Source organism: Pleurodeles waltl, chromosome 1_2, assembly GCF_031143425.1.
Source record: "Pleurodeles waltl isolate 20211129_DDA chromosome 1_2, aPleWal1.hap1.20221129, whole genome shotgun sequence".
In the NCBI taxonomy this organism is placed as follows: domain Eukaryota; kingdom Metazoa; phylum Chordata; class Amphibia; order Caudata; family Salamandridae; genus Pleurodeles; species Pleurodeles waltl.
Genome location: NC_090437.1, coordinates 1025820074 through 1025847374, shown reverse-complemented (window position 1 = coordinate 1025847374; position 27301 = coordinate 1025820074). Strand labels below are relative to the sequence as shown.

General features: G+C 46.1%; 1 protein-coding gene across 2 annotated transcripts in view; it reads left to right on the top strand.

Moving 5' to 3' along the window:
• WDR19 (WD repeat domain 19) overlaps positions 1-27301 on the top strand; it is a 601305-nt gene that overhangs the window by 302320 nt on the left and 271684 nt on the right. For both annotated transcript variants that reach the window (XM_069202086.1, XM_069202080.1), the window contains exons 26-27: positions 7020-7144; positions 7984-8096. In XM_069202086.1, coding sequence (XP_069058187.1) covers positions 7020-7144; positions 7984-8096 — 238 coding nt within the window. The remainder of the gene's footprint in view (positions 1-7019; positions 7145-7983; positions 8097-27301) is intronic.

Genomic DNA, 27301 nt, shown 5'->3' with positions numbered 1-27301 from the left:
ACTCAACACTTCATCGAATAAAGGCTTCCCTCCTCCTAAGAGTATTAAAGACATTCAGGCTGTGATTCCGATGTTTCAGGATGGAGTGATCATTCTAGTTCTGATTATCTTACATCTGTTCTGTCTCTTAGAATTGTTTTACCTGAGTCACCAACAATGCACACTGGCACATGTGGGCCCTCCAGTGGTGCCTCCGCAGGCTGTAGTTCCAACACAATGGAGATCTCCAAGCTTGCATCAAGATCTCCAGGAGCATTGCAGTGGAACTGCAATGGTAAATAGTGGCCAGCAACATTTCTTAACAAAAACCATTTCACCTTCTCCCGTAGGTGACAGTAGTAATTACAGATGCCTCCACTGTAGAATAGGGAGCTCATCAGAAGAAGCTGGAGATCAGAAGACTCTGGTCTCCAGAAGAATAGATTTTGCACATCAGTCTGTTGGAATTGCAAGCAATGTGCCTGGTGCTCAAGGCCTTCCTCCCTTCATGGCCAATCTGTCCAGATTTTGATAGACAGCATGACCACAATGTGGTACATCAACAGGAAAGGTGGAGTGTGGTCGTCTCCTCTCTGCAGAGAAGCTCTGTGACTCCGGTCCTATGCTCACCACCATCAGTTTTGTGTGGTAGCAAATTACTTAGCCGAAGTGTTCAATATGTGAGTGGGCAGCCTCAGTCAGCGCCATCTTGCTGACCGCGAGTGACGCCTCCACCCAGCAGTAGTCCAGGACATCTTCAAGTTGTGGGGGATTGCTCAGATAGACTTGCTTGCCACTCTTAAGAGAAGTTCAATAGCCAAAATTCTGTGGTTTCTATTATCAGATGCAGGGGGCATTTGAGGCTGCATTTCGCTTGAAATGGAACTTTGGACTTCACTACACATTTTTCTCCATGCCTTCGACCTTTGCCTCCAGTGGGCCTCGATCATGCCCAAGTAATAGTAATTGCCACAGACTGGGCACGTAGGATGTGGTATGCAGACCTTGTTCAGCTCTCCCTGTGCACTCTTCTCAGTCTTCCTCATAGTGAAGGCAGTTTCAAGGGCAGGTTTACACACCAGCCTTCAGAGCCTACACCTACATGTCTGAAGATTGAGTGGTACAACTTGAGTGTGTTTTCTTTGCCCCCTGAAGTGACGGATGGTATTTTTTGAGCTAGGCCACACTCCACCAAAATGGTTTATTGCAGTAGATGGCATCCACCAGAGAAAAGTGTAACCAAAGGCAAGTAACTTGTTCTTCTTCACTGTTCTAAGTGACAAAGGTGAATAGGAAGCCAAGGAATTTGTTGAAAAAAACAACTTCTGTCTATACATGGCCAAAATGTTATTGCTTTATAAATTTGCTTTGTTTCTGCAGCATAAATATATGAATTTCTTTTCATATTGTAGTGAGGTTAAATTAAGCAGAAAAGCTTTTGTTAATGAGTGGCATTTTGAGATTACATTTGCTGAAGTGTACTCGAAAGCAGTTAGTGGGGATAACTTTTTCTAGCATAAGGTAGTTTCCTCAATCTTCTGCCAGGACTCCTTCCAAGCAACGATCATCATAACCAAAGATCGTGCCCAAAATCCTCCATGCATTGCTCTTCAGTCCCTTTTGAGACTGTTCAAGGAGACGGACTCTGGTTTTCCTGTGATTGGAATAGGCACTGATATTTTCAATGAAGCGTTCCCTGCTGTTTCGTATGTGAGTGGATGGTTTCGGAAATCTATTGTAGCAGTCATTGATTATCTTTTTTTATTGAAGGTGAGAGACCAGTTGAGAGATGTCATGGAAGGGGCACAATATGCCTACCCTGAAGTAGCTGACAAACACAGGCCTGGTTAGGTGGTGAATAATACCAGTATTGGCATACTGACAGAAATGCTAGATATTCCACTTTTCTTTTCTCATTATTAAAAACAGATGTTTCCTGTTAATATCAAAGCACTGGATGAGTGGCACACTGTGCAAGACCATTTCTTCTTCTTGTTCTCTTCCTCTTCTGTGTTAGGAACTATTTTAACATCTTCTATCTCTTAATCTTTTGCCATATCCTGAGGGGCATTTTCATCATCTTCCTTCTGTAGGTTGCACTTAGGAGCCTATAGTGCATGAGCACAGCTATCCATGCTACAACAGGTCCATCAGCACAGAGGACCAGAAGCCTAAAGGGCCCATGACTCCCCTACTATGGCTGTTCATAGTAGCTAATACTTGTGTCCTTTTCCCTTGCTTACATTAGGCCTTGTTGCACCCTTGTTAAACCACTGCTGCAGAGGTAATCTTATTGTTGAAATGCATGCATGAAGAAGTATTATTGACTACACGCTGCAGAGGCATAGCTGTTGAGACCAGTTTTATTGTACATAAGACAGGTTCTGCATTAAGCTGCACTTTCCTGGACCTAAATAGACAACTTTTTTAACACCCTGAAGACAAAGCACCACTCCGCATTCAGGGACAGAATGACATAGTGTTCCTTAACTTTCCCTGCCTGTTGCAAGCAATTATGTAACCTACATAGTTTCTGTCTTGTCCATCTAAAGGGCATTAAGCCTGCCAGGAAGTATGAGGGAGGTGATTACCAGAAGAAGTCTATTGGCCAGCTCCTCGGCTAGTTCTTTGTTCTCTTCAGTCAGGAGTGAAATTCTATGTAAGGAGGTGCATTCACTCTATGCCTTTATTATGATATGTCTGAGGTCCTTGTCATAGAGAATAACCGATAGATTATGTCTGTCGTCATCAGTAAAGCTCAAGATACAAACCTCATTTAGCAGGTCTGTCATTGTAACAATGTTTCTCTCTGGCCTTGTTTAATACAGTGCCTCGAAAAATTCAGCAAACATTTAGCATCTGATTTGTCAGTCCCGGTGCAGTCCCTGACTACTTGAGCCCATCTGTATTACTTGTCCCTTTTGCTTGGCCATACTCTTAGGTACTTAGTCCTGTTATCAATCTCATAGAGCTTTCACTTTGTACTAACATGGTGTGCCTTAGCTACTACATCACCCTAATCTTATATGCCACACAAGTGCAGGTAAGCAGTCACACACTATGGAGGTGGTGGGCATCCCTGAGTGCATCTTCCCATTTCAGAAGGTTTTCTTCAACAACACTGACCCTCTCACTGTCCATCTTATGTGGTACCGTACGCAATTGTATGCCAACCGACTAAACTTTAATAAGCTTCCCACAATACAGTATAGCTTTCTCTTAGATTTAGACCTGGTTTTCCAGCCAGCAGTCTCAAGATTCTAAAATTCCCATGAAAAATAGTTTAATTCTAAAAAGTTTTTAGACCCCTAAGTCAATCACATTTAGTCAAAAAAGCAGAAGCATGCAAAATATACCTCTCAGCAAGCAATGTCACGGAGCTCTGTGTTCTTTGAGATGTGACAATAAACATGATGGCATGAATACATAAGTTTTCTTACTGTGCCGAAACAGGTTTTCGTAAAAATCGGTACAATGCTTTGGTTCGAGAAGCGCAAGATATTATGGGAACAAGTGCTTTGAATTTCGCGAAATAATCAGTTAGGTTAGAGTGGTATATTTTTTTAACTATTTCTTTCTTCAGCGACTGTGTAGAAAGGAATAGGCAAAAAACTCTAAATGCTTCAGGAACGAGAAAATCACAGGTCCTGTGCCCTAATAAGGTAACAGGGCTCTTGTGCAATAAATCAGTAATCCTATGATTTCCATATACCAGTGGACGTGTTTCCAACCAACCAGTTATCAAGTTGAATTCCTGTCCAAGGCCATCGTATTTTAGCTTAAGTCTACATGTTCCAAATGTTAAACTTCCTGCTTCCCAGAATTAAATCTAATTAAGAACAAAAGCTACTTGAGGAAACTTTACAGCAAATGGAAATAAGAAAAGTAAGCATGCTGAAAATAAAGCAAATGCAGCCAAATAAGCAGCATGCACAGAGAAGCAGGTCAATATACAGTGTTTCTTTGTCTGTATCTTATTATGTCTTGCAGTGGCAGTAGCTTCACAGACTCATTTTGTTTGCCCTGGACTCCTGTGGTTTTTGTCATCCCTCTTTTTTTAGAACTTTTTCTTTTTGTCAAATCATTTGTGGTTTCATAATATGAATTGCAAGCGTTTTGACAATTTACGATTCATTTGAATAATTTCAGCAGCTTTTTCTACTTTGATTTCATCATGCCTACATTGTTCATTAAATACTCCTCATGTAGAAAAAGGAAAGCTTCACATGAACCCCAGATGGTGTGTGTGGGTTGTCTCCCATGCTTGCACATGGTGAAGAAGAGCATACCTTGCAAAAAAATGCCACAACACTGAAATACAAGAGCTGAATCAAGAGCACAAAAAGGGTGAAACAAAGGTACGAGCCAATGGGCTTCCTCCATTCCTACCAAGCTCTCAGCTCCTAATCTCTCTCTCGGAGAAGAAAGGGGAGGCATAAGAAATATTGGCATGCCTGACATTCACACCACTCCTATTCGCTGTTGGATGCCTCGCTCTCAAAGATATGCATGGTCCAGAAAACAAAGACACTGTTCAATGGCAAGGCACACACAAGTGTCCACAAACTCAACATTGCTTCATACTGCACCTTGTATTGAACTAGTCATGACTTCAACACTTATCTGTAAAATCTCAATGCCAAGAAGGCTACCTTTATATTCTGCAACTTAGGTAGCTTCTCTTGAATAGCATTCTCCTCCAGTGATCATCATATGTTCCAGTGACTCTATGGAAATGTCATTGCAACCATTACAGCTTCCAGAAAATCTAATGCATTGTACAGAGGCATCCTGAGGCAAAGGTCTGTGTCGCCTGAACATAGGAGCCTTTCTCCACCACATGCTCCTCCCTCTACACCCACAGGGGTTCTTCTGGTTGTCCCTGTTCATTCACTTCCACAACCAAATACTCTACATAATTAGTATACCATCAGGTGAACAGATCCTCTACTGATTATGCAGGCCTGGCGATTTCTGAAATGGAATGGCAATAAGAATATTTCTATGTCTGCAGCTAACATCCCTCAGGCATGACAAGGTCATGATTTTCAACTGAATGTCATTCTGTGGTCCGCATGCAGAAGAGCTGGGAGGCACAGGATGAAGTGTGAGTCAAAGATGCTGAAGGCTGTAGGCCTTGAAGAGAAGAAAAAAAATTAAATTTCACAGCAAAGAAATTGGTAATACCACCAACATCTCTAGCAGAGCTTCAAACAACTCAGTCATATTTACAGCTGTAACAACATCAGCCTTACTTAAAGAGGGCATCGTGTAGGGTGGGATACCACAGCAGCAGGATCACAGCAGCAATTTCTGTAGGGAAGCCCTCCTGCACTAAAGACCGTGACTACACCTCTTCTGTGCCCTAGTGGGTCATTCCAGTAGGGTGCAGTGTCATAATGCAGCTTTACAGTTGACAGAAAATAACGAAAGATAAATGGGTGCTCAATATTGTGCAAAATCGATAGTCTCCAACATCAGCGATTCCACCAAGAAAAGAACACAAATTTCAGCTGGATTTGCTATTTTGAGCAACATCTGCCCTCCTTCAAAAAACAGCCAGTGTGCTTTTTTTTCTCTTTCACATAGGGGAAGGGATTTATTGAGATATTTTTGGTCCAGAAAGAGGGTCCAAAATACAAATACAGGCCAATTCTAGAACCATGCAAACAAGCAAAATACTGCAAAGCCAATTAGTCAAATCAATGAAGATAGACAAAAAGCGTGATTATGACCTTGGCGGATGGGACATTCCGTCACAAAAGTGATGGATAGCCTGTCCGCCGTATTACAAGTTCCATTATATCCTATGGAACTTGTGAAATGGCGGGCGGGATATCCATCACTTTTGTGACAGATTAGTCCATCCGCCAAGGTCGTAATCAGGCCCTTTGTCTCTTACACGCTGTAAGACAGTCTCTACCATTGCTGTGCCCGCATAGCAGTGTTTTATAGGAAGTTCCATTTAATCAAGATCTACCGTCCCAGATGATAGTCAAAGCCACATTCCTGTTAAGGTGGGGAAAACACCGGAGAGTCCCACAGTGCAAGATTAATAGTCAGAGTGGGAAGTTTATTTATCACATTAGTCACCAGGGCAGTCCATTATACATCAAGGTCTTTCTGTCTTCAGAGGCAACAAACAGGATATTAATTCAAACCAACAGTAACATTACCATGTACTGTTAAGAAGCAAGGGAACACCAGATCAAGAACCACTATCTTTGTAAGTGAAAGCAGTATGGAAATAGATTCTTCTTAGAAATCTTTCCCTGAACGCAGTTCATTTCCTAGGGATTGAGAACTCTTAAAACATATGTTCTCAGCAGACAAACAAGTCCTGAATAGATCATCAGTGATGATGTGCTGCAAAACACTTTTTCGGAGAGTTAGTTTCTGATTTTTATGTCAATTAAACAATTTATTTGCTGGTATTATTTAAGAACCTTACTTGACTGGCAGAAAAATGTCTCCAAAGGTTGTCTTAGAAATGACCTAAGATTTTACTTAGATCGAAAAAAACACTTAGGGTGTTTAGTCAGCTTTTTCTCAATTAATCTGATTAGAAGAGGGACATAAGTTGGGTGTGGTAAACTAATGCATTCACTGCCAAAAATTGTTTGGTCACAGTTTTGAATCCCTGTAGGTCTACTCAGCTTTTCATTTTCTGATGTGGACAAAATGAGTACCACTGAGTTGGGTAACAAGTGAACATCGGGGTTTTAGAGCCAACATGTGCTTACCAAACAATCAAAATCACTATCTAGTAGCAGAAACCCATGAGTTCTGTGGAAGTTTATGTGCACAATGTCTGAAGTAGTTCATGTATTTCTTAGATTTTCTGAAGCATATTGTGACGTAACAGTGTATTTACCCAAAGGATCCATGCCTCTTGTTATATCCACCTGCTTAGTTGGTCTCTTTTCCTTTAATACGATGTCAGTAAATGCTGTTGTAGTAATTTTTGTTGTGCATTAATCCTGCGTGTATGTTTTAATGTTTCCTAATACTCTTCTAATGATACTTCTTTGTCTGGCTAGGTTCTTTCTCCAACTAGGTGACTATGGTTCAGCAATTCAATTTCTGGTCATGTCCAAATGTAATGATGAAGCATTCCAGCTGGCTCAACAGCATAATCAGATGGAGATTTATGCTGATATCATTGGTAAGTGCTACTTTGTGCGCTAATTAGCGCCAGACAGTTTTGCACACTTTTATGAACATCATCATGCATTTTGCATCTGCAGTTGCCATGTTTTTGTTTCTCAGCAGCCTTGCATCCTGCTGAGAGTCACTAGCTCTTGTGAACTGTGGCATGCACATCGCATAAGTTGTAGTAATAAGTGGTTGAACCAGTCTGTCGATTATGCTTAATCTATAAACTAATAGATAAATCATGTGTCAAAGACAGAGTACACGAAGCAGTGTGTGATTTGTGTAGTAATAAGCCTCAATAACTGAGATGACTTCGTGTAGGTCCTTAAATAAAATACAGTTTTGATTGTCCTCTTCTTTCAGCAAAGAGCAGTTATAGAATTTCCCATTTTTTCCAATGTGGGAAGTTGTGCCCATTGATATGTGTAATTGTTGTTCTATGAGCAGCATGATAATTGAATTCACTTGAGGTTTTAAGCAAGTGCTTGGGGCTACTGCATCATGCAGAGTGGAAACAGGGTAAGATTCAGCTGTCCCTTTTCATTGCCTTCAGTAGAGTGCAGGAAGGAACCCTGGCAATTTCCTCAGTCCTGGCACAATCCCTGCCCCACTTGGTTTCTGCTAGTTCTGCCACACAGCACATTGATATCGCATAATAGTGTCTTCCTACAGCATGCCATTCTTCCTCTGTGGCCCGTTTTACCCTGCGATAAGGATAAATAAATCTGTCCCTAGGAATTGAAGAGTGGTAGCATAGATTGGTGCAAATAGAAAGCTTTCCATGAGCCATACAATATATTTTGTTTTGTTTTGAGCTGTCCAGGTTACATATTACTGCTTTGGTTACAGGTTCAGAAAATACCACCAATGAAGACTACCAAAGTATTGCACTTTACTTTGAGGGAGAAAAGAAACATTTTCAAGCGGGCAAGTTCTTTTTACTCTGTGGTCAACACGCTCGAGTAAGTATGCACATAACAACTGGAATAGAGTGGTAATAGCAATGACAGAAATAAACAATCTCAATAAGAAGCTCAAGGTACTTAATGTAGCTAGATTTCCATGTTTCTGTCTGTTGTAGTAGTTATGTTATTCTAATATTTTCCCTCAAACGTTTCAAATTATTATTATTTTTACGGCATTATTTCAGCAGTATGTGTCAGTTAATGATTAAGAAATTAGCCTGATGTTCCAGCCATGTCACTCTTTAGTTTAGCACCAGGAAGCAGTAGAATTCTTACAGAGAGAACATTTCATTGTAAAAGGTACACCTTAAAAACAAGGTGTTGTACATGGAGCATTATAGTTGAAATTAGAATACAGAGGCCTGGGTGTAGGGGGCAAGTGGAAGGGACCATGTAATTGGGAAAGTTTGCGTATTATAATTTCTGATGGATGTACCCAACTGCAGATTCCCCACCAGGTGAATATTTCCCATGGCATCAGATTGGATCCGGAAGTAGTACCCCAGTGCACCGATAGGTGATGGTGTGTGGCTGTGCGCTGACTTTGTTCTGTTCCAGAAGTGACCGGCAAAGCCAAATCTACATGCCACCCATGCAGAATTGCCTTTCTTTTTGCACCTTCAGATGCTGATCTGCGTTACTCCTTTGTTATCAAGACCCATTTTTCATCCAAAAATGCAGCTTTGGAAGGGAAAGTGTCACACAGTTAAGACAACAGGGCACAAGCAATACGGACTGTCACAAACAGATGTCTGTGATGGACCCTCACAAAGTGTGTCATTGGTGCCTAGGGTCAGTGTGTGATTCAAGGACCTGTGATGACTGCGTTCAGATGAATCTAAAGGCCATACGGTCATGGACGTCAATTCACCGAAATGCCAGGGGTAGCGGAAGTAACATCACATGGCAGTTGACCTCCACTTTCACTCAAACACACATGCACACAAATTCACACTTACATACACTCTCTCACATAAACACACACTCACCTGCAAGCAAGCACACACCATGCATTTAAAAGCATTTTTTACCTCAGCTGCAATGAAAAGACATATATTATTATTCATTATTAGTGTAATAACAAATTGACACAAAACAAAGAGAGTGGAACCCGTACTGAAGTCCATAAGGACAAGCGGCCACTGTGTTCCTGGCACTCAGTTTGCTACCTCAGAAGCCCAGGGTTGCTGGGTTCAGCTGTGACCCCTGGCAACCCCTAAATGACGTCTATGCATACGGGGGACTGCAAGGCCAAACTGTACATCATTAGATAATGAAGACTCTGTACCACAACTGATAAAAGTCGAAAAGTACATCCTGTTCCAGCAGCAGATCATCATCACAGTCGAAGTCTTTGTGTAAGCCCAACAAAAAGCATAAGAAGTCAAAGCTGGAATTAGGCCCTTCCTGCAGCTTTCAAACTTCGGAGAGGTTGTAAAGAGGTCAGCCTATCTCCCAGTCTCGCTACCCGATGTCCATCGCAGCCGGTTCAGAGATTAATCCCAAAGTACCCTGAGTTCCCAGGTCCTTTAGTGACATTGCAGTAAGTGGAGTCTTTTAGTTAGGACATTCTGCAAATATTTTGGCACTTTTCTGATTCCTTCTGATGCACCTTTGGGCCCCAAGGGTTCCGCGGGGGCTTCCATTGGGGCTTCTGCCGGCAGATCTGCCCTCGCCACTGTCTGTGCCCCTTGAAACCACATTGTGCCAGTTCATTATGCACTGGCACCAATGCCGACCCTGGAGGAGAATTTTCAGCCCATTGTGCCTAACTCCTAATAGAATTCACTATGACGTCTTCCAAGGTCACATCCTGCTCCGACTAGCATGCAGCCAACAGGCAATTATTTTGATTCTGACACTTTGTCCTTACCTCAATGTTTTGAGCACAGACTTGAACAAATTATAGTTATGTGAAGAGGGTGATTATATCCCAAAATATGATGAGGAAAACTGGTACGGAGAACTCCAAGATGCCAATTTTCTTGATATTTCTACAGATACTTGCCTTTCATCCCCACCTCCCCAGTCCGCCTACTGAGGAAGGCGCTTTCTTCACATTATTATGCAGAGGACAGCAGAAGTTTTAGACCTACACCTTCCTGCTATGGAGGTGTAGACTAATGTTTTGACTAGAGTACTTCAGACTGGGCAGTTCCCTCAAGAAGTTCTCTTGCCATTTAATGAGGCCCGCACGGATACCCTTTTGGACACTTGGGCAAAATCATGTTCGGATTCACCTGTTATTAGGCAGGTCAGTCGTCGTCCTGCTCCAGCTGACCCAGCATTTCTTACACAACATCCGACGCCAGAGTTTAGTCCAACAGTCAGTCCCAATGCCTTCTCTTCCAGGGGATCCTCATCAATAGTCATAAACATTGAATATTCCCGCCCTTGTGCGGGGACCCCGGAGCATATATATATAAAATACATACATATTATCATGTGTAAAACAGCAATGCAGGCTATAATCATAAATAGGCTAAAATGCTTTATTTCTATGCAAGTTTTTTTGTTTTTTTTTTTCATATTATAAAATCACAATAGATCATAAATATCTACCTAAGCCCCCAAAAACTGGACTTAGGGAAGTAAACAGCAGTAAATAGCAGAGAAAAATAGAAAAAACCACATTGAAAAACAATGAAGCATTCTTAGCCAATAGGCTGCATGCAGGTTAACCCAGGAGAACCATAAAAACTTTGGCACCGTGCCTTTAAGACCCTGAGCACCTCCAGTATCCCACCATGCCTCAGGGGTGAAGGGAAGGTGACAGTTGGTTCACAGTTAGGTCAGTTCTTTTTTCCGGCTTATTCTGAGAGGATCCTGGAGCATTGAGCTCTGTTTTTCTGAGTTTTTCTTCAGAAAAATCCCTAAAAATAGTGTTTTTCCTGTTTACTCGACAGATAACATCTTTTGTCTGAGTTTGGCAGTCTTTTCTGACAGAAAATGCCATCTCTTTTTGTAAAATGTCCTTCTTGTGGGAAGAAGAAAGCCCAGTCAGACCCACACTCTCTGTGTATTGTCTGCCTGCCACAGAGTCACTGTCCTGACACCTGCAAGTATTGTAAGAAGATGTCAAGGAGGACTCTTAAAGACAGAGAGAAAATCAGGCTGCATGGGCTTCAGGAGAGGAAAAAGTCAACAGCCTCTTCACTTCCCAGGCCTCCAACAGAAGGAATGGCCAGATCGACGTCGACAGGTAGGATTGTGCCTGTTTGTTCTCCATCGACGTCATCGTTGCCACCGTCTCACCGGCATAGATCGCCGTCGACGGTGTCCAGACCGACGTCGAGGGACAAAGCGTCGAAGCATGGACAGCACAGGGGTACATCTCCGTCGACGGCAGGCCGCCGTTCGGCTTCGAGCCATCTCCGGCGCTCCCGTTCGCCGTCGAGAACGTCTCGCCCCTTGGCGTCGAAGGATAAGACGTCAAAATCGCCACGACGGCATGAACATCCGCCGTCGACCACTCGCCACTCAACGTCGAGGCACACGACGGCGAGTAGGTCCAGATCCCGCGATCGACGCTCGGCGTCGAGACATTCAACGTCAAGGCTTTCGACATCAGACCTTCGACGTCGAGAACACCTGAGCCATCGCATCTTTCGACGTCGAGGATGCAATCGACGTCGACACAACCTTCAGCTGTGTCACAGGCAGTAGAGCCAGCGGATAAAGCTCCCTCACCGGTGGTCTCTATACGGAGTGCATCATCCCATTCCAGAGCGGGCTCATCGGGGCATGTTTCTCCCATCACTCTATCACCTAGATGGTTAGAGAGCCTGAATAGACCGGCAGCATCCCCGGATTCCCAATACTCTAGGATGTATTCTCCTACTGCCTCATTACCTAGAACGCCATCGCCTACAACTAGAGCAGGACGGGCTCGTTCTGCTCCTCGTCAGCCGACCACAAGACCTGCACACTCTGCTACAGCTTCTCGTAGCAGGTCTCGTTCCCGAAGGAGAACCAGGTCGCGATCACCCTCTTGGTCTTCTTCAGGATCGTCTGTTGGGCGCTACTCCCCCACACTGACAGATTCTCCACCTGCTAGGATCTCACTGGTGGATGATATCACCACTTTTAATGAGGTTCTTTTAAGGGGAGCGCAGAAACTAAATATTGAGGTACCGGAGCCGGCCACCTCATCCTCAGTTATCTTTGAGACTCTACAACACAGATCAGTCTCGAGAAAACTGCTGCCACTAGTACCGGGTTTGCTGCAACCTACTATGGACACCTTTCTGACTCCAGCCACTCTCAAGTCTTCCCCGGCTAGGATTCAAAAGAAGTACAAAGCTCCGGAGCAAGATCCTTTATTCCTGCGGAAGGATCCGCCACCGGACTCTGTTATCTTAGCCGCAGCCAGAAAAACACACTCTGTGGCATCATCTTCCACAGTCCCCCCGGATAAGGAGAGCAGACACCTAGACTCCCTGGGGAGAAAGATGTGCGGTACGGCGGCATCTGCTATGAAGGTCTCCAGCGCCTCAGCACTTCTGGGCAGATATGACCGCTCTCTGTGGGACTCACTCCACAGATTTACAGAGAAGTTGCCCAGGGAAGATAGACAGGACTTCCAGGAAATCTTGCAGGAAGGGGGCCTAGTATCTAACCAGGTCATCAGCGTGGCGGCGGACGGGGCGGATTTGGCTGCGCATGGGTATGCGCACGGAATCTGCGCTAGGAGGTCTTCCTGGCTACGGCTCACTGGTCTGAAACAGGAAGCACAACAACGTATTTTAAACCTCCCATTCAGCGGGAATTCGTTGTTCGGTACCCACGCGGATGAAGAGATGGCCCGAATGAAAACAGAGGTGGACACTATGAGGGCAGTGGGCCTGGAACGTAAGAAAGACTTCAGGCGGAGGTACAGGCCGTACGACAGACGCCCATTCCAGCAGAGGGTTCAAACCCCTCACTGGTCTCAGAGGCCACAGCAACGACAGGGGCGTCCCCTGTTTCAGGCGCGTAGACCCACAAGAGACCGAGGGGCAAGTAGACCTCAACAGTCTACAGCAAAGACACCAACAAAGCAATGAAGCATTGCTCCCCTCAGCACTGTGCACCACTCCGGTGGGGGGAAGTATTACGCATCATCTTCACGAGTGGCACTCCATCACAAAAGACAAATGGGTGCTCAATATTGTCGAACATGGCTATTCTCTTCTTTTCAAAAAACCTCCTCCACACTTGCCACCAGCAAGATGTTTTCCTTCTCATCTCAGCCTGCTACGCAAGGAAGTTCTTGCACTCCTACAAAAGAAAGCTGTAGAAAAGGTTCCACCGGCACAAAGAGGAAAAGGGGTGTACTCCCGTTACTTTCTGGTGGCGAAAAAGGGTCAACAGGGCATCTTCAGGCCAATTCTGGACTTACGGCTCCTGAACAAGTACATAAGAAAACAGAAGTTCAGGATGCTAGCCCTTCACCAGATTGTTCCGCAACTGCATCAGGGAGACTGGATGTGCTCCATCGACCTACAGGATGCATATTTTCACATCCCAATAGCATCCAAACATCGGAAATTCTTACGTTTCCAAATAGCGTCACAGCACTACCAATTCAGAGTCCTACCATTCGGCCTGAAGTCTGCACCCCGAGTCTTTTCAAAATGTGTAGCAGTGGTAGCGGCACATCTTCGAAGACAAAAAATATTCGTCTACCCCTACCTGGACGACTGGTTATTGAAGGCTTCCTCTCCGGATCAGGCGAGAAAACATCGAGACATTGTACTAAGAACTTTCGAGTCTCTAGGTCTTCAAATCAACCACAACAAGTCAACCCTGATTCCAACACAAAACCTCCACTACCTGGGAGCTATACTAAACACAGAGCTCCAAAGAGTGTATCCTTCGGAGGAACGACTTTTATCGATCCACAGGAAGTGTGAACAACTATTAAAAGCCGATGCACCTACTGCTCGTCAGGTGACATCGCTTCTGGGCTCCATGGCTTCATGCATCTTCATTGTCCCGAACGCCAGGCTACACATGAGGCCCCTTCAGGAGGCATTAGAGAAAAACTGGAGCCAAAAGACTGGTCGCTGGGACGACAGAGTGCGACTACCAGCAGCGGCTTTTCAATCACTACAATGGTGGATGCACAGACCTCACCTGTCGATAGGTTCTCCGTTTCACCAGACAATTCCAGCCGACACTCTGGTAACGGATGCGTCTCTTCAGGGTTGGGGTGCTCATCTGGGTTCCTTCCAAGCTGAGGGTCTGTGGTCCGACAAGGAAAAGAACTATCACATAAATCTACTGGAGCTCAGAGCGGTCCATCTGGCTCTCAAATCTTTCTCTCCATTGGTTCAGGGGAAATCTCTCCTAATTCAGACAGACAATACAACCACAATGTATTATCTGAACAAACAGGTGGGAACAAGATCACTACCTCTATCTCGAGCGTCCCAAACGATATGGCATTGGCTCCTGGCCAGGGTTATGTCTATCACAGTGGTACACCTGCCAGGTCAGCAAAACGTAGAGGCAGATTTCCTGAGCAGACATCTAGAAGACGCGCACGACTGGGTCCTACACGACGAAGTCGCCGAGGACATCTTCGGTCAATGGGGTCGACCCCAGTTGGATCTCTTTGCAGACGAAGTAAACAAAAAATGCCCAGACTTCGCATCCAGGTTCTGCCGTCCGGGATCTCAAGGGAATGCCCTGTTGATCAACTGGTCAGGGATATTTCTCTACGCCTTTCCACCGATTCCCCTCATACCGGCAGTAATAAACAAACTTTACAACTCCAGAACCAGAATGATTCTGATAGCGCCACAATGGCCCCGCCAATTCTGGTACACGGATCTACTCAACTTATCGGAAAAACCTCACAGGAGGTTGCCGTGCAGACCGGATCTCCTGAGCAGAATGGAAGGCAGAATCCTACATCCCAACCTTCCCTCTCTGAGCTTGACAGCATGGCTCCTGAATTCCTGCAGTATGGGCACCTAGGGCTCTCACAGGAGTGCATGAACATCTTGAAAGAGTCAAAACGACCTTCCACACGGCGTTCTTACGCTTTTAAGTGGAAGAGATTTTACATCTGGTGCTCTCAACAAGGTATAAACCCCATACGAGCTCAGGAGGATGTCATACTGTCCTATTTGCTTCATCTGGCGAAGTCTGGTCTGCAGGTATTATCTATTAAGGTACATTTGTCGGCAATTACAGCTTATCGTAAGTCGCCTTCTCAGGAATCCTTCTTTACGATACCTGTAGTCAAGGATTTCTTAGAAGGCTTGAAAAAGGTTTTTCCTCCCATTCGGAGACCTTCTCCTCCATGGGAACTGAATGTAGTCCTGTCAAAACTTATGGGCCCTCCCTTTGAACCTATCCACAAGGCCTCTTTACAGCACCTTACGTGGAAGACGGCTTTTTTGGTGGCCATTACTTCAGCGAGGAGGGTCAGCGAAATTCAGACTCTGTCTTGCAGAGAACCGTACACGGTTTTTCACGATAATAGAGTGGTTCTGCGAACTCACCCATCTTTCCTTCCGAAGGTGGTGTCAGAATTCCATATCAATCAGACTATATCTTTACCGACTTTCTTTCCCAATCCGGAGACTCCGGCTGAGAAAGCATTGCATTCTTTAGACTTGAAAAGAGTGCTGAAATTCTATTTGGACAAAACAAAACCGATTAGACGTTCTAACCATTTGTTTCTGAATTATGGTCATTTAAGAACAGGAGAGGCAGCGTCTAAACGAACGATATCAAGATGGATTGTGTCTTGTATTGTTAACACTTACCAGCTGGCTAATAAGCAATTACTGGCTAGGCCAAAAGCGCATTCCACAAGGGGAAAAGCGGCTACTGCTGCCCTCCTTAACAATGTACCAATTTCCGAGATTTGTAAGGCTGCTACATGGAAGTCTGTGCATACCTTTACTAAGCATTACTGTTTAGACTCGGATGCAAGAGCGGATGCCCAGGTGGGGCAGGCCTCTCTTAGAAATCTATTTGCATGAATATGTATTCTTTCCTGCACTTCTTTCAGACAGTCCGCAGAGTCTAGGGATGGGCTTGCTAATCTATTCAATGTTTATGACTATTGATGAGTGTAGGAAGTTGGCTCTGTATGTGCTATTTCAAAGTAAGGAATAGCATGCACAGAGTCCAAGGGTTCCCCTTAGAGGTAAAATAGTGGTAAAAAGAGATAATACTAATGCTCTATTTTGTGGTAGTGTGGTCGAGCAGTAGGCTTATCCAAGGAGTAGTGTTAAGCATTTGTTGTACATACACATAGACAATAAATGAGGTACACACACTCAGAGACAAATCCAGCCAATAGGTTTTGTTATAGAAAAATATCTTTTCTTAGTTTATTTTAAGAACCACAGGTTCAAATTTAACATGTAATATCTTGTTTGAAAGGTATTGCAGGTAAGTACATTAGGAACTTTGAATCATTTCAATTGCATGTATACTTTTTAAGTTATTGACAAATAGCTACTTTAAAAGTGGACACTTAGTGCAATTTTCACAGTTCCTGGGGGAGGTAAGTTTTTGTTAGTTTTACCAGGTAAGTAAGACACTTACAGGGTTCAGTTCTTGGTCCAAGGTAGCCCACCGTTGGGGGTTCAGAGCAACCCCAAAGTCACCACACCAGCAGCTCAGGGCCGGTCAGGTGCAGAGTTCAAAGTGGTGCCCAAAACGCATAGGCTAGAATGGAGAGAAGGGGGTGCCCCGGTTCCGGTCTGCTTGCAGGTAAGTACCCGCGTCTTCGGAGGGCAGACCAGGGGGGTTTTGTAGGGCACCGGGGGGGACACAAGCCCACACAGAAATTTCACCCTCAGCGGCGCGGTGGCGGCCGGGTGCAGTGTAGAAACAAGCGTTGGGTTTGCAATGTTAGTCTATGAGAGATCAAGGGATCTCTTTAGCGCTGCAGGCAGGCAAGGGGGGGCTTCCTCGGGGAAACCTCCACTTGGGCAAGGGAGAGGGACTCCTGGGGGTCACTTCTCCAGTGAAAGTCCGGTCCTTCAGGTCCTGGGGGCTGCGGGTGCAGGGTCTTTTCCAGGCGTCGGGACTTAGGTTTCAGAGAGTCGCGGTCAGGGGAAGCCTCGGGATTCCCTCTGCAGGCGGCGCTGTGGGGGCTCAGGGGGGACAGGTTTTGGTACTCACAGTCGGAGAGTAGTCCGGGGGTCCTCCCTGAGGTGTTGGTTCTCCACCAGCCGAGTCGGGGTCGCCGGGTGCAGTGTTGCAAGTCTCACGCTTCTTGCGGGGAGTTGCAGGGGTCTTTAAAGCTGCTCCTTGAAACAAAGTTGCAGTCTTTTTGGAGCAGGTCCGCTGTCCTCGGGAGTTTCTGGTCGTCGTCGAAGCAGGGCAGTCCTCAGAGGATTCAAAGGTCGCTGGTCTCTTTGGAAGGCGTCGCTGGAGCAGAGTTCTTTGGAAGGCAGGAGACAGGCCGGTGAGTTTCTGGAGCCAAGGCAGTTGTTGTCTTCTGGTCTTCCTCTGCAGGGGTTTTCAGCTGGGCAGTCCTTCTTCTTGTTGTCGCAGGAATCTAATTTTCTAGGGTTCAGGGTAGCCCTTAAATACTAAATTTAAGGGCGTGTTTGGGTCTGGGGGGTTAGTAGCCAATGGCTACTAGCCCTGAGGGTGGGTACACCCTCTTTGTGTCTCCTCCCAAGGGGAGGGGGTCACAATCCTAACCCTATTGGGGGAATCCTCCATCTGCAAGATGGAGGATTTCTAAAAGTTAGAGTCACCTCAGCTCAGGACACCTTAGGGGCTGTCCTGACTGGCCAGTGACTCCTCCTTGTTATTCTCATTATTTTCTCCGGCCTTGCCGCCAAAAGCGGGGGCCGGGCCGGAGGGGGCGGGCAACTCCACTAGCTGGAGTGTCCTGCGGTGCTGTGACAAAGGGGTGAGCCTTTGAGGCTCACCGCCAGGTGTTACAGCTCCTGCCTGGGGGAGGTGTTAGCATCTCCACCCAGTGCAGGCTTTGTTACTGGCCTCAGAGTGACAAAGGCACTCTCACCATGGGGCCAGCAACATGTCTCTAGTGTGGCAGGCTGCTGGAACTAGTCAGCCTACACAGATAGTCGGTTAAGTTTCAGGGGGCACCTCTAAGGTGCCCTCTGGGGTGTATTTTGCAATAAAATGTACACTGGCATCAGTGTGCATTTATTGTGCTGAGAAGTTTGATACCAAACTTCCCAGTTTTCAGTGTAGCCATTATGGTGCTGTGGAGTTCGTGTTTGACAAACTCCCAGACCATATACTCTTATGGCTACCCTGCACTTACAATGTCTAAGGTTTTGTTTAGACACTGTAGGGGTACCATGCTCATGCACTGGTACCCTCACCTATGGTATAGTGCACCCTGCCTTAGGGCTGTAAGGCCTGCTAGAGGGGTGACTGACCTATACTTGCATAGGCAGTGAGAGGCTGGCATGGCACCCTGAGGGGAGTGCCATGTCGACTTACTCGTTTTGTTCTCACTAGCACACACAAGCTGGCAAGCAGTGTGTCTGTGCTGAGTGAGAGGTCTCCAGGGTGGCATAAGACATGCTGCAGCCCTTAGAGACCTTCCTTGGCATCAGGGCCCTTGGTACTAGAAGTACCAGTTACAAGGGACTTATCTGGATGCCAGGGTCTGCCAATTGTGGATACAAAAGTACAGGTTAGGGAAAGAACACTGGTGCTGGGGCCTGGTTAGCAGGCCTCAGCACACTTTCAATTGTAAACATAGCATCAGCAAAGGCAAAAAGTCAGGGGGCAACCATGCCAAGGAGGCATTTCCTTACAATGAGGATCCCCTGGAAGAGAAGGATAAGTTACTTACCTGTAAATCCTAGTTCTCTTCCAGGGGTATCCTCATCAAAGTCATAAACAACCCACCCTCCTCCCCGGACTCAAGTCTCCTAGAAGTGCAGGACAGATTATCTTTCTGATCAGTTACACAGATTGTCACCGTAAAAAAGTACTGACCTAACTGTGAACCAACTGTCACCTTCCCTTCACCCCTGAGGCATGGTGGGATACTGGAGGTGCTCAGGGTCTTAAAGGCACGGTGCCAAAGTTTTTATGGTTCTCCTGTGTTAACCTGCATGCAGCCTATTGGCTAAGAATGCTTCATTGTTTTTCAATGTGGTTTTTTCTATTTGTCTCTGCTATTTACTGCTGTTTACTTCCCTAAGTCCAGTTTTTGGGGGCTTAGGTAGATATTTATGATCTATTGTGATTTTATAATATGAAAAAAAAAAAAAAAAAAAAACTTGCATAGAAATAAAGCATTTTAGCCTATTTATGATTATAGCCTGCATTGCTGTTTTACACATGATAATATGTATGTATTTTATATATATATGCTCCGGGGTCCCCGCACAAGGGCGGGAATATTCAATGTTTATGACTTTGATGAGGATACCCCTGGAAGAGAACTAGGATTTACAGGTAAGTAACTTATCCTTCTCTACCATCCTGCTTGATCATGAGTCAAAACAAATAGAAACATTTGGCAAGCAGATTTTCTCCTATACAAGCCTTGCTCTGAGGACAGTGAACATCAGCTGTCTTTTAGGCCACTACTCCCGTGCCTTTTAGACAACACCCAGGTCAGGTGGGACAACGTGCAGCTCAGTCCCCTCCCCCTCCTCCATCGGCAGCTGCAAAACCTTGTTAGAGTCTTCTTGTGGGCACACCCACACTCTGTCATAGGTAGGATCCATTATTTCTTTGAAGGGTGGCAGGGTATCACTTCAGACTGGTGGGTCCTCCAAAAGATTCCAGCCTCTGATGTAGGAACTGGGTGTGATTTTCTCGGGCAGAAGACAGACAGAGGCCTTCATCCTATTTTAGATCTTCACAATCTCAATGCATTTCTGCAGAAGGACAAATTCAAAATGCTTAAGCTAGTCCTGTCTGCCCTGCATCCTGCTGGCAAACATACTAGGTAGCACATGCGGTCTCTGTAGTGGGACCTCAATTCCCAGTGTGGTGAGGTGCTCTTCCACAAAATTGGTGTATGCTAGTTGTTGTGACAGAGTTGTTGCTTTGTGCTGCACCCTACACATTGACCCACTAAAAGCGAAGGTGTCTGAACTTTTGTTGTCTGTTTTGTCCCTGGCTTAGCAAGGACTTGCTTCGGACATTGTTAAAGGTTATTTGTCAGCTCTTTCTGCAGTTGCTGGGACAGTTTTCTCTATTTAAATCATCTGTTATAATGAGATTTATGAAAGATTTGCCACATTTATTTCCACCAAAGCCCTGAGTAATGCCACAGTGGGACTTGATTTTAGGTTTGACCCTTTTGTGCAGCTGCACAGTTGTCCATTGAGACTTCTGCCATTGATCACTGTCTTTTCTATTGCCATTACATCGACTAGGCATGTGAACAAGCTGCAGGGTCTTTCTGTCAAGCCACCTTATACATCATTCTTCCCAGATAAGTTGGTGTTGGGGACCCATATTTCCTTTCTGTTGAAAGTGGTCACTCAATTTTGTCGGGCAAGTTATCGCCCTTCTGGCATTCTATGCTGCACCTCATCCCTACAAGGTGGGCACAACACCAGAGAGAACATATCAGATTGTATCCAGATGTTGGCAGAGACTGTAAAAGATCTGTAGTGGACTGCGATTGGGTCAGTGGCAGACCCCTTTCCAGTCCCCACCCAAATTTGATAGTGGTGACGGATGCATTTCTCTGGTTTCTGGCAGAGACTCGACTCCACATCAGTTTATTGGAGTTGAGCCAATCTGCTTGCTGTTGAAGGCTTTCTTATCCTCCTTCAAAAGAAGGCTACTCACTTACACCACCTCCATGTGATACTGCAGCACGCAGAGTGGGGTTGTGTCTTAGGTCCTGTAACAGGAGACTCTGTGCCTGTGACGGGTCGGACCATGCCGACACGCACACCAATACAACTTGTGCTGCCTCTGCCCCTGGCAGCAAGGAAGCAACCCGAGGGGAACGCCTTCCCATTGGATCCCTGCCGTGGCCGCGGGAAGGAGGAGCCGTAAAAGGGGTGGCTCCACGCTACCAAGACAGAAAGGATCCGGAGGAGCATTCTGAAGGAGCCGACTGGTGGAAGAACGGAAAAGAGACGGAGTGTACCCAAGAAGGAAGAAACTGAAGACGCTGGGAATCCTCAACAGAAGAGTGGGCCGGAGCCGGAGCCGACACCCTTGCAGTCCCGACTCAGAAGCAAGGACCGCTGGCCCCGGGGAGCCCATGAGTGAACCTGCCACGCTTCAGGAGAAGCGTGGCAAAACCAGGCCTCTGGAAAGGAAAGAAAGAAGAAGACGAGATTAGCGGCCAGAAGAGAGAAGACGTCTACCCACCCCTACCTTACAACTCACCCCACGGCAAAAGCAACCACCCTGTAAAAGAACAATAAAACCCACTTACCTTAAAAAGACAAACAGTCTGGTGTACTTAATCGGCCATCCTATTACAAAGTGGTGTCAGAATTGGGATTTCAAGCCTAACTAAACCCCAGAATGGAAGAAAAGCCCACCATGGCGGATGTTATAGCTCAGTTAGCGGAAGGACAACGCCATCTCCAGTTAATGTGGGAACAACAGATGAACGACGCTCGTGAGGAGCGTGAGGCCTTACAAACCGCCCTTAAAAGCCAGGCCACAATCACGGCTAACAACCAACTAGTCCATGAGACTGCAATCGGTAAACTAACTGAGACTATCGCTCACACTAAGGTACATCCCAACGTACCAAGTAGGGTGCTACAAAAATATCAGGACCAGGAAGACCCGGACTCGTTTTTCCTTAATTTCGAGAGGGTGGCAAGCTTGGCTTGTTGGCCAGAAGAGAAGTGGGGCCAGTATATTGCCTCACTATTGACTGGACAACTACAAGCAACATACCAAGCTATTAATCCTACTGGTAATCTTCCATGTAAAGATATAAAGAAGACCATCCTAGAATGGGTAGGACTTGACAGTGAGAGTTATCGGTCCAAGTTCCGACACATGAAGTGGCTTCCACAGGAGAGCCCACGTACCCTATACTACAGGGTACAACATGCTGCTGGTCGATGGTTGCATCCCACCGAAAACACGCGAGAAGAGATGTTTGACATAATAGTATTGGAACAATTTTTAGACGCCCTACCCAACACTACCCGTAACTGGGTTCGCCAACACCCCGGGTTGAGTAATGAAGCGGCCATTGAACTAGCCTGCGCTTTTCACAGGAGTCCCGACTTTAGAGCCAACCCCAGCAGATCCCCTGTTCCCTCCCCTATGCGTCCCAGTATAGGAAAAGGAGCTACCCCACGACCTCAGGGTACACATGATCTCGACAGGGTCGGATACCCCATCCTCTCCAATCCTCATTTTCCCTCAACCGGACCTCAGTGTTATCACTGCTCGGAATGGGGTCACATCGCACGGTATTGTCCTCAGAAAAAGGACATGGAAGAACCGATGGAAATAGGAGTCACAAAAGGAAGGGTGATGTGGGCAGGAGAAACAAAACCTACATACACCCTCCCTATCCTTCTCAATGGAAAGGAAAGAGTAGCCCTGGTAGACTCGGGTTGCAGCCAGAGTGTTATACGTCAGGAACTGGTTGAACCCAGACATGGGCTACCCCAGGCACAAGTATTAATCGCCTGTGTCCATGGGGAGCAGGCGTACTATCCGGTGGCAATCATCAGTTTTCAGTGGAGAGGAGAGGATGAAAATCTCAAGGTGGGGGTATTACCTCACCTTGAAGAAGATATTATCATTGGGACCGACTATGCGGCCTTTTCTCTTTTGTTGACCAAAGCAGGACAGGAACATATCATGAAAAAATGGTGGGAAGAAGTGCCATATGACGCAGGAAAGATAGTCGACCACCCAAACTCCGTCTAAGTAAACGACAGAAAAGGATACAAAAAAAGCAATATTCGGGAATAGACTATGGAATCCAGGAGACGGAACCAGGAGCCATAGGCAAGGTATACACAGTTGCCGGAGATTTTAGACAGAGTCAGAGGGACGATCCTTCCTTAAAGAACACATGGGAAAAGACATTGAGTAACGAGGAGCCTGGGGTGGGACCGAAATTCCACATCCAAAATCATCTTTTATATAGACTTCCCCAGTCTACTAATGACAGGCAGAAACAATTACTAGTCCCTAGTAGTCACCGACAACAGGTTCTGCAATTAGCTCATGGGGACCAAGGGGAAGGGCATCTTGGTAGGGAGAAGACTGAGGTGGCAATACTCCGGAGATTCTATTGGCCTGGGGTCTTCGGGGATATACGTAGATATTGCTCGAATTGTCCTAAATGCCAATTATATAATCCTGTCAGCCAACCCCCTGATCCATTACAACCACTCCCAATTATAGAAACCCCTTTTTCCCGGGTGGGCATGGATATCATCGGTCTCCTCATTCCGTCCAGTAGAGGTAGACAGTACGTCCTAGTGTTGGTTGATTACGCCACTCGCTATCCCAAGGCTATTCCCCTCTCCAGCATGCACACGAAAGTAACAGCCCAAGCAATGATTGAGTTTTTCTCAAGGGTCGGTTTCCCTAAAGAGATCTTAACTGACCAGGGCACACCTTTTAGGTCCCGGCTTATGGGGGAATTAAGCAAAACATCGGGGATAAAACAAATTAGAACATCAGTGTATCATCCCCAGACTGACGGTCTCGTGGAAAGATACAACCGGACAATTAAATCTTTACTCAGGAAGAGCATTGATGAAGATGGAAGGGATTGGGGAAAAAAGCGACCCCTTGTACTCTACGCAATACGTACACATACTCAATCCTCCCTGGGTCATAGTCCATTCGAATTGTTATTTGGCCAGCCACCCCGAACTCTTCTCGAAATGTTAGTCAAACAGTGGGAAGAGACGGACGAGGAAGCAAAAGACCTCCTTACATATACTAAAGAATTGAGGGAAAATTTACAATTGGTCTGGGAAAAGGCCCACACCAGTCTCCTAGAAGTCCAAGACAAACAGAAGAAAGGATATGACACCTGAAGTGTGCTTCATACTCTTAACATAGGAGATAAAGCACTGGTCCTCCTTCCCAGTAGCGAGAATAAATTATTAGCACGGTGGCAGGGGCCATACGAAGTAGTAGAGCAGATCAACCCCACAACTTATAAATTGGCTTTCCCTCATAGACACATAGAGAACAGATCTATCACATAAACCTGTTAAAAAAAATGGCAAGAACCTGATAGTGTCCAAAGGGTCCAACACATCACTACTGACAATAGTGAAGATATCCCGTACCCCTCCCTTTCCCTCCCACAAGGGCAGGAGGTGTCCAAACCTCTGATTAATACATCCCTCTCAGATCCACAAGTAATATCCCTCTCACAGGTCATAAGTTCCTATGAGGATGTGTTTTCCAAACAATCCGGACATACCCCTTTAGCTGAACACGGCATCCGCACCAAGAGTGAGGCTATATCAAGACAACGACCCTATCATGTCCCCGAGGCAAAGAAAACCTTAATTGAGCAAGAAGTCCAAAATATGTTAGGTGCAGGGATCATGGAGCCATCCAACAGTCCGTGGTGTTCTCCTGTCGTGTTGGTCCCAAAACCGGATGGGAGTACTCGGTTTTGTGTAGACTACAGGAGGGTTAATGAACTAACATATTTTGATGCCTACCCCATGCCCCGTATAGACGAGCTGTTAGAAAGATTAGGACAAGCCAGGTTCATGTCTACTCTGGACCTGACGAAGGGGTATTGGCAGATCCCCTTGAAAGCAGGAGACAGGGAAAAAACGCATTTGCAGCCCCCTCAGGGTTGTATCAGTTTACTGTTCTTCCCTTTGGATTACACGGTGCCCCTGCCACATTTCAAAGACTAATGGATAAGGTCCTACTTCCCCACCAACCATATGCGGCCGCATATCTAGATGACATAGTGATATATAGCCAGACATGGACTGACCATCTCAATCACTTGAAATCAGTCCTACAGGCATTGAGGGAAGCCCAGTTAACTGCTAACCCCGAGAAATGTAGACTGGGATTTACCGCGATTCGGTATTTAGGGTACGCCTTGGGGCAAGGACTGGTCCGTCCACAAATAGAGAAGGTAGAAGCAATCCAACAGATCCCGATTCCTAAGTCAAAAAAAGAAGTACGTGCCTTCCTCGGTCTGGTAGGGTACTATAGAAGGTTTATACCACAGTTCTCAACAGTAGCCGAACCACTAACCAACTTACTGAAAAATACTACTCCTAAAACCTTCTCCACCCTTCCTGAGGCAGCCCTCCACAGTTTTGTCTGTCTCAAGACTGCCTTGACTACCGACCCGGTATTGTGCTGTCCCGATTTCCATAGCCCTTTTTATTTACAGACTGATGCTTCGGACGTGGGACTGGGGGCTGTGTTATCGCAAACACAAACGGACGGATCTATCCACCCCGTCTTATACATCAGTAGGAAATTACTCCCGAGGGAAACACACTACCCCACCATTGAGAAGGAATGCCTGGCCATTAAGTGGGCTGTTGAGTCTTTACGTTATTATCTCAGTGGGCGTACCTTCACCCTCTTGACGGATCATGCGCCTCTCACCTGGCTCGCTCGTAATAAGGATACGAATGCGCGGGTTCTAAGATGGTTTCTCTCTTTGCAACCCTTTTCCTTCCAGGTGAGACACTCTCTGGGCCGTCACATGGTGAATGCTGATTACCTCTCCCGCCATCCTGCTCCTGAGCGTCATCGGCAGACGCTCTCTAGGGGGAGTGTATGTGACGGGTCGGACCATGCCGACCCGCACACCAATACAACTTGTGCTGCCTCTGCCCCTGGCCGCACGGAAGCAACCCGAGGGGAACACCTTCCCGTTGGATCCCTGCCATGGCCGCGGGAAGGAGTCGTCGTAAAAGAGGTGGCTCCACGCTACCAAGACAGAAAGGATCCGGAGGAGCATTCTGAAGGAGCCGACGGGTGGAAGAACGGAAAAGAGACGGAGTGTACCCAAGAAGGAAGAAACCGAAGATGCTGGGAATCCTCGACAGAAGAGTGGACCGGAGCCGACACCCTTGCAGTCCCGACTCAGAAGCGAGGACCGCTGGCCCCGGGGAGCCCATGAGTGAACATGCCACGCTTCAGGAGAAGCGTGGCAAAACCAGGCCTCTGGAAAGGAAAGAAAGAAGAAGACGAGATTAGCGGCCAGAAGAGAGAAGACGTCTACCCACCCCCTACCTTACAACTCACCCCACGGCAAAAGCAACCACCCTGTAAAAGAACAATAAAACCCACTTACCTTAAAAAGACAAACAGTCTGGTGTACTTAATCGGCCATCCTATTACAGTGCCTCTTGAAATGGCCAGACCACCATGGAATTTCTCTGGTGGTGAACCACGCAGCAGGAGCTTTAGGGCAGTCAGAGGTGGCTCAAGGTGTCTTCCAGTATTAGAAAGAACCCTGGCTGGATCTTTTTGCCACCACAGAGAATGCGTAGTGGCAGCAATTTTGTGTGTTGCAACTTCCAAGTCTGCTCTATTTTGGGAATGGTTTCTGTGTAGAGGGGAGCCCGAGCCCGAGACTCCTGGATGCCTTCCCACCACTGTCTCTTTTGCCCCAAGTTCTGAAGATGATCAGGAATGACCAGGACCAGGTCATACTAGTGGCGCCGGACTGGACCAGTAGAGTTTGGTACCCGTAACTCCGGGACATGAGCATCTTTTCTCAGAGCAAGTTGCTACTATGGTAGGATCTCCTGTTGCAGCAGGGCAGAGTACTGTACACTGGCCCACACAATTTGCATCTCCATATTTGGACATAAGGCAGCGGTGGTTGACCTCGTTTGACCTTCCTCTTTAGGTCGTTGATGTCAGCTTGTGGTGAGGTATTCCTCCATAAAATTGGTTATGCTAGTTGTTGTGACAGTTGTTGCTTTGTGTGGCACCCTATACATTGACCCACTGAAAGGCAAGCTGTCTGAACTTTTGTTGTCTGTTTTGACTCAATAGCAAACTGCAGGCTTTATTTTTCTCTGTTTTGTATATTTTTTTCTTGACAAACTGGTCTTTTGGAATAAGACATCTTCCTACTGAATATGGCTAATCTGTTTCACCTGGGTCAGTGAATCACTACTGTTTTTCAACGTGCCTCCTCATCTCTCCAAGGAGGAGTACAGCATGCAATACCTGCCTGGATCCTTGTGGGGCTTTGGTACATCCAATCTCCAACACTTCCTAACTTGATGACAATGCAGTGCAATGCTGTGCCATGTCTGTGAACTTATTTATTG